Source organism: Notothenia rossii, assembly GCF_949606895.1.
Source record: "Notothenia rossii genome assembly, chromosome: 11".
Lineage (NCBI taxonomy): Eukaryota > Metazoa > Chordata > Actinopteri > Perciformes > Nototheniidae > Notothenia > Notothenia rossii.
In genome coordinates, this window is record NC_136910.1 from 6,440,485 (window position 1) to 6,447,960 (window position 7,476).

The following is a 7,476-nucleotide window of genomic DNA, read 5'->3' on the forward strand; positions in this document are numbered from 1 at the left end:
CCAATATGTGGATTAACTCTCTGTAAACTAGTTAAAAGGTCTATTGAGAGAGAAGCTGGGGAGAATTTACATGGCAACCCACCAGTGCAGTCAGAATCTCTGGCTGTGTGACTTGTGATGTGAATTTCTCCGGCCGATACTTGGAATAAACATCAGTGTTTGACATCAAAGCTCCAACTCTCCTCGTGTCTCTCTGAGCCCCGACTCTCCATAAGTTTCCCTTACAGTCTGCATCACAACTAGTCTTTCCAGTTGCTCTTCCGTTCATCATCAATCACTCCAAATCTTTCTTGTGCACATTAAGCATCTTTGGAATAACGTCTCTCCTTATTAGTTACATTTGGATCTCTGACTCTCTTCAGACCTGCCGTTCAGCATACAAGTGGATGCGATTGTAAAGCATGCTCTCTGCGATTTGTGAATATTTAAAAAGTAAGATCATTCCCTCTTCAAGGTTAATTGAGATGTTTAAACTCCCAAATGTGTTCTCATCTGCATTATTGTATAACACTCTTTACATGTCGCTGAGCCAGAAAGGCATGCACCTTAAACTGGTATAACATTTAATTTACATAAATATAGACATCAGTATTTTTTTTTTATATAGACCGTATTTCCTCACACATACTTTCACATTTACTTATAAGACCTCAGGGAGGTGTATACCTGCTTTTAAATGCCTTTTCATTTTTAAAGCTTTTATTAGGTGCTTCTTTATGTGTTGAGAATAGTTTTCACCAATGTTTCGTATTTTTATTGTTGCTTGTGTAATCTGAAGTTGATTCAAACATTGGTGAAGCACCTTTAAAAACAACATCAGATCAATAAAGCTAATTTTCTTTTGTTTTTTTATTATAACTTATGGCCATCCTGATGAATGAGGAAAATACTCTTGTTTGTATTCATTAAAGGACATCTTGTAACTTTTGAGTATATTTGATTTTATTAACATGTTACGTACAGTACAAGCACATCAGTATACATATTCATACAATAAAAAACAACACTTTCCCGTCATGTTCTTAATTAAGAACATGACAGGAAACTTAAAATTCAGTATAAGATAGTAAAATATAACGTAAAAAGTAAACATTAAATAAATTATGTAGGTTTTGCTGTGAATTAAATTGTAAATAGTGGTAAAAGTGCTTAATAGTTTAATGATTGACTTATCTTTTCTATCATGAATAGTTCCAAACCGTGAATGATACTTAAAACAGTTGAATGTAAATATTTAACTTACATTTCCTGGAAAAGTGGTTTCAAAGCTAAAGAAAATAATAAAAGTTAGATACATTTTCTTCATCACCTTTAAATGCTTCACTGAAGCTACTCGAGTGATATTTCCAAACCTCACGTGAAATTTCTTAGAATCCCCTAATGCTATTACGCACGTTTTAAATCTTTGGTATGGCAAACATGTTGAACAATATTGCACAACTGACTGACAGAACCTGTTAAGGTGAACATGTTACATGCACACTGAATACATCTAAGGAATGTAACTCCCTAGCGGCAGCGGATGGACTCCGGCTGACTCAGGAGCCGGGTCTTGTTGGCCAGAGCTGCGTTTCGGGTCATGGTGGAGCAGCGGGTCAGGATCTCCTCTGTTTCGGGTCGAGCAGGCACCTGGGGAACGACTGATGATGTCCTAGAAACATTGGAGCTTGCAGATTCAAACCTCTTGCCCCTAGTATAGGAGCCACACCGGTCTAAGAGGCTGAAATCAATGTTGCTCTCGCTTTGCTGAGGCGATGCAAAAGGACTTCCTCTGTCTGCTAAGTTGGGTGTGGATTTGAAGACTGAGAAGCTGGTATCGGTGCTTGTGTTGCTCATGCTTCGTGCTCGGGCTTCTTCTGCATCCCTCTCCATCAGCATCAGGGTCTCAGAGAGGACGTCCAGGGATCGGGCCTTGTGGAGATGCCCTCTGAACTGAATTGCAGAATCACGTCGCAGACTGGTGCTATCGCTGGATCGACGTGAAGCCGGAGCCTTCCTGCTGGAGGCCAGGTTCAGGGGGGAGCTTTGCAGCTTCCTCTGCAGGCTGTAGAGGCCGGCCCGAGGGTTTTTATAGGGCTGAAGGTTCATGGAGGGGATGTAACCTGCCTTGCCATTGAATCTGGAGAGGATTGCAAAAGAAAGATAATTGATTACAACTTTTGCAAACTATAATAACATCCTGATCAAGTTGAGAGAACTTATTTAGCATTTATTTATCAAATTGCACAAAACCCAATTTCTAACTCTCTGTATAAACAATAGTAGGTTTGTGATGTGTTTGCTTGAAAGGACAATAAAAGAGCATTCATAAGTGCTTCAACCAGCCTTTTTTAAATATGCTCCGTGTTCCTATTCTCTATTGTTTGCAGTGCAGACCGATAAGATTCCATACCTGACGAGCCACCAGCCGTCGTCAGACTTCCTCAGCACCTCCACCACGGAGCCGAGGGACACAGACACCTCGTCGTGCTGCTTCATTGTGTAACTCCTCACGGCACAGTACAAGTCACCTAGAGAAGATAGCAAGATCAGAAATGTTGCAGTGCAGTTAGAGACTAGAAGAGAATAGATGTATGTTAGCTTCCATTGGTCAAAGAGCACTCCCCAGTGGTGATTCTGTATTAAAACTTGGCATCATATTATAAAATATGTGCACCTGTCATGAATGTATTGGCACAGCAATGCCAGATTATGCCAGAGCAATGTCAGGCTTGGATGGAATTTTAAGACGCACTGTAGATACACTTACAATGAACACATTTACCATTCATTAAATGTGTTCATTGTATCTATAAAATGCAAGGCGCTTTACAAAAATGAAAGACATTCAGACAAAGGCATTTAAAAACAGTCGTTAAAAAGAAAAGAAACATTTTTACATGAAAAAAAAATACATGAATAAAAAGTTACAGTGCAGTTTAAGATATGAATAGTTCACACAGAAGTTCCATTTTACTGATGCCGTTCTTTATGGTTTCTCCGAACATGAGCTGTGTACGCTTGTATGGCACATACGTCCCGAGCAGCATACACAGAGAAAACCAGCCAGGACAAAGTCCCCAGACACTGATTCCCTGGGGTTACCAGCCCCAAATGTTCATTAACCAAAAACGAAACACAACCGCTCAGTTTCAACAAGTTTTTCCAAATCCTGCTGTGACATTAGTCTTTTAATCCTAGATATGTTCTTTAGGTGATAGTAGGCTGATTTAGTAACTGTTTTAATGTGACTGTAAGATACGTAAATGTAAAATAGCTTAAGTTACCCGAATTGTTAAACCTTTTAATGCTCAAATAAGTGATTAAACTGTCAAATTGGATGAAGAAATCATTAAACAAGAATAATGTACACTTTTTGTTCTTAGAATATGATTTCATGAAGTTTATTTTAAGCATTTTAGTGTTCTAATTTTATTTCAATTTGCATTGTTGAGTACAACTATAACATGTACTGTATGTACATTTCAATGTTTTTCCATAAAGAATAAAGGAGTTATGTGTACTTGTTCAATGACGTCATTTCTTGCTACTGTAGTTTCAAGCCAGTACTTGTAAAACATACCCATGGGGTATGTTTTGGTTTTACTGTATTCAGTGATCAGAAACGGATTACATTTACAAAGTAACACTCCCAACCCTACACTACACATTTTTCTTTGATTTTTTAACACCATAGTCCCTAATATATTTGTAGAAAGACAGGAAATTGAATTAAATCGGAAAAATGTTTAATTGTGTTTCGTGTCTGTAGTGGGAGGGCTTAACATTCCCAGCTGCTGGGATCCGCTGGGTCTTTAGCAGGAAGCTGTTGGCTGGAGTCTGTTCTGGAGTGCTACATCTGTACATTATAATTTGACTGAAAACAACACACACCTGCATGCTGGAATACAGAGTCTTCCTCATCCTCTCCGTCCATTAACTGCAGGTAAGGAGCAGGAAACCAAGCCAAACCCTTTGAGTCGTTCTCAACCAGCCACCAACCTGGAGAGGAAATAAAACAACCTTTAAGCATAACAGAAATACAGAAAGAGTAGCTCAAGTTTGTTTTGCTGATTTCCAGTAGCCATCTACATGAAAGCTGAGGCACTGACCTGCAGGATCTTTGATCAGCACGTCCAGCTTCTCGTCCATAGCGACCTTAAACGGACGATTCTTGGTATCTTTTGTCTCGTAGGCGGCCACGCAGGAGTAAGTCTGGGTGACAAACGGGTGAGAAACTTCTCCTCCTCCTCCACCATCAGGCAGATCATCAGACATCAGGATCAGGATGCTGTGTGAGAGAGAAAGCAGTCATTTAATAATCAAGAGCTCATTTAAACTCTCTTGTAATTGGATCTGAAACTCTGGTGTGAGAACTGACCTGTTCTTGGTGAAGTCTGACTGCAGGTCGTGATCTTTGGGCATGAAGAACTGAGTCACCTCTGGGGTCCGTGTCACACTTTGATCGCACTTCAGAACTTTCTCGCAGTAGCTCTCCAGGAACTTCATGCGTTGGATGGAGCGGTTGGATCCTGTCTTCTGGCTGCTCTTCCTGGCCTGTCCTGCAGAGAGGAGGGGAACATTTTTCAAGATTATTACCAGACTGTAAAGAGAGCAGCACAGGCCCGGTTCTACTGGGGTGCATAGCACCCTCATTTGAAAAATTAAAAGTGAAAAAAAAAAGTGAAAAATATTACATATATTATAATAAGAATTTAGTTGAAATCTTTTTTTTTATTTTTTATTAAATTGTAAATTGTAGTTAAATAACATTGTCTGCCGCATTTATTTGGTCAATTTAAACGGTAAGTAACGTTATTATGTCAGGTGTGCGTGACCTGTGCCGCTGCGCGTTCGTCATCTGCAAGGTGCTTACACAGCAGTCAGTGATGGACATCAGAAAATGGTTAAAATAACCAGCCGTAATCGCCAGCAGTAACACTGCATCTACTGCAGGTAATAACAATTCAGATCATGAGGACATTAAGTTACCCGCGGCCACTAACGCCCGACTCGCCGGCTTTGCCCGGCGCGCCCACGGAGGCGGAGCAGCCGCAGCCGTCTTCGTTGCCCCAAACACCGCCACCCCTCAGCGGCCCGCAAGTGCCAGAGGACCTCGGCAAAACAGAGCCTGCCCAGGTATATTTAAAAAAGTAACCAACTCGCCTGTACAGTGGGGTAAGGCGCTCATTTTGCAGCTCATGGTTTCAAAAACAGAGATTGGCTGGAATATTCATGTAAAAAAAGATGCCATCTTCTGCTATGCATGTAGACATTTCGGCTAAAGGAAGTCAGATGGCTTCACCACAACAACTGGCGCCATGCTCTTATAGGCTACGTGATAAGGGACTGGGAAGGCATGAATCAAGCAAAGAGCACATAGATCCATAGATCTCTTAATGTTGCTCTCAAAGTGCACCAGATTGATGCTTTTAACTTCAATATTTAAAAAAATATCTTCCCAGGGGAGCATGCCCCTGGACCCCCCTAGAGGAGGTGAGGACCCTCCTAGAGGAGGTGAGCACCCCCCTAGAGGGCGTTAGGTCCACTCCCCACTTATAAAAATAGCACTTTAACACTGCACCCCCTCTAATTTTAGATGCACCCCGAGTCATTTTGTTCTGTAAATGTGTTCACCAATTCATGAAGGAAACAGTCATAGGGAAGGAAAAGGCCCAAAGATTATTACCAGACTGGCTGAGAAATAAGGTGAATTACTATATTTGGAAAGTGCAAAATGTAATATCCAACTAATTGCTTCAAACTATGTTAAAACTGAAAAACAGAAGACATTAGACAATACATCAGCTAAATGTTTGCAGTGTTCTTAAACTCTTGTAGTTGGCTTTTCCTCTAATTATCGGCTGCAAATCCACAATTTCTGTGTAAGGAGACCATTAAAATAGACCTTTTCTAACATACATTTGAACTATTCTTACCTCTAAATTTGGGGATCACTCTGTTATTTTTCTTGAAAATGTTAATGCTAGGGAATCTCTTCTTCAGCTGCCTCTGTTTGAAAGAAAAAAAAAACGTTTATTATTTCTACAAAATAAACACCAATCTAAGAACATGTGTGATTTATTTTGTTTTTGGGGACTTACATGGAATTTCCTGAACTCCTGGAAGGACCTGTAAATGATCACTTCAGTGTTGTCCGACCACAACACAGAAATCATGAACATCTGTGGAGAAATACAAATAATGAAGGATGAGGGATGACATTTTTTACACAAATACAGAAAATCACACAGTTAAATCTTCAGTCAAATCATGCCTGTTGTGTTAACTCACCTTGAGTTTAGGATTGTCCCTGTGCACGGCTCCAATAATGCGAGCACTGATTGCAACGCGTTGATCCCCAGCCATTGTGTGACGTGTGTGTCTCAGCTCTGTGGATGAATAGCAGCTTTATGGTCTGCAGGTGAGCTGTTGCTACTGGATCACAGAGTCTGCAGCAGTACATACTCTCCAAATAATGGAGGCGGAGTCAGAGGAAGACACACCTGAGGCACCTGTGTTTTCCTCCCTGTCGTTAGTTTCCCTGGTGTGTCTAATTGTCTGATTGTGTTCACCTGTTTCCCTTGTGTGTCTCCTGTGCTCATCAGCACCAGCCCCGCCTCTGATTGTTTTCACCTGTGTCTTGTTGTCGTGTGTTTAAATTCCCCAGTCTCCCAGTGTTCATTGTCAGTTCGTCTTGTCTCATGCCATCGTCAGGTCTATGCTCTCTTTGTGCTCTAGAAAGGTTTTTGTTCCTCACTACGTGAGCGATTTCCTTTTGTTCTCATTTTTTCTCATCCTGAGATTCGATAGTTACGGAGCCCCCTAGGGGACATGGAGAAGAAATCTTTTTTTTGCAGTTTTTAGACGGCACTAGTGATGGCAAAATGAAGCTTTGAATGAAGCGTCGAACCACTTGGACAATTGTGTCGGAAATAGGTTCATTTCTCGAAGCTTCAGTTACAGCGACCTCTCCTGGCGAAGTGCAAGGCTGCAGTGGGTTTAACGCATCTTTGCCTTGAAAAATATTCGACACACACACACTAAGACTGAATATCATTTTCTATTTGCAATTAAAGATTGATAATAGTTTGTATTGGGTTATTGAGAAGAGACTAGAGAGTGCTTGACATTTTTTGGGGCGGAGAGGGCCTTTTATCAGTTATTAAAGTATTAAAGTTGAAATCCAATAATTAAAAGTTTAACTATTCCGAGCTTTGAACCAGCTGCGCGGAGGATATCGCCGCATCCTGGCCGCCGGCTCTATCCACTGGGCTATCAATTCCTTAAAGTGTTTTTGTATTACTCATTGTCTTTTTGTTCACAACTTCTCCACATTTCGAAATGTTTCACGAGCCAGAACGACCTATTTTTCTTCCTGGCTTGCTCTATAATGATCCAATTCAAATGCAATGCCAACAACAACTCAACAGCAACAATGCAAACTACGACAACAACCCACACATTGCGCATTGTTTAGAGCGGTTATAAACAATG

General features: G+C 40.8%; 1 protein-coding gene across 1 annotated transcript; it reads right to left on the reverse strand.

The window, feature by feature from the left end:
• Positions 1 to 920: 920 nt before the first annotated feature.
• On the reverse strand, positions 921 to 6,469 carry LOC307023485 (NADPH oxidase organizer 1-like). Its single transcript, XM_079656782.1, has 8 exons — positions 6,274 to 6,469; positions 6,084 to 6,164; positions 5,919 to 5,991; positions 4,361 to 4,541; positions 4,092 to 4,270; positions 3,874 to 3,981; positions 2,393 to 2,510; positions 921 to 2,119 (listed from the first exon to the last, which is right to left on the reverse strand). Exons 1-8 carry the CDS (start codon positions 6,346 to 6,348, stop codon positions 1,510 to 1,512), a joined length of 1,425 nt encoding a protein of 474 aa, XP_079512908.1. The 5' UTR covers positions 6,349 to 6,469; the 3' UTR covers positions 921 to 1,509.
• Between the last annotated feature and the right edge of the window lie 1,007 nt (positions 6,470 to 7,476).

What these genes read in the sequence shown, in the direction of transcription:
- LOC307023485 (XM_079656782.1), bottom strand. Translation starts at nt 6,348, where the DNA reads ATGGCTGGGGATCAACGCGTTGCAATCAGTGCTCGCATTATTGGAGCC. An exon ending in AGGAGTTCAGGAAATTCCAT is followed by an intron (nt 5,992 to 6,083) that starts GTAAGTCCCCAA and finishes TCTTTCAAACAG; the next exon opens with AGGCAGCTGAAGAAGAGATT. An exon ending in GACGGCTGGTGGCTCGTCAG is followed by an intron (nt 2,120 to 2,392) that starts GTATGGAATCTT and finishes AATCCTCTCCAG; the next exon opens with ATTCAATGGCAAGGCAGGTT.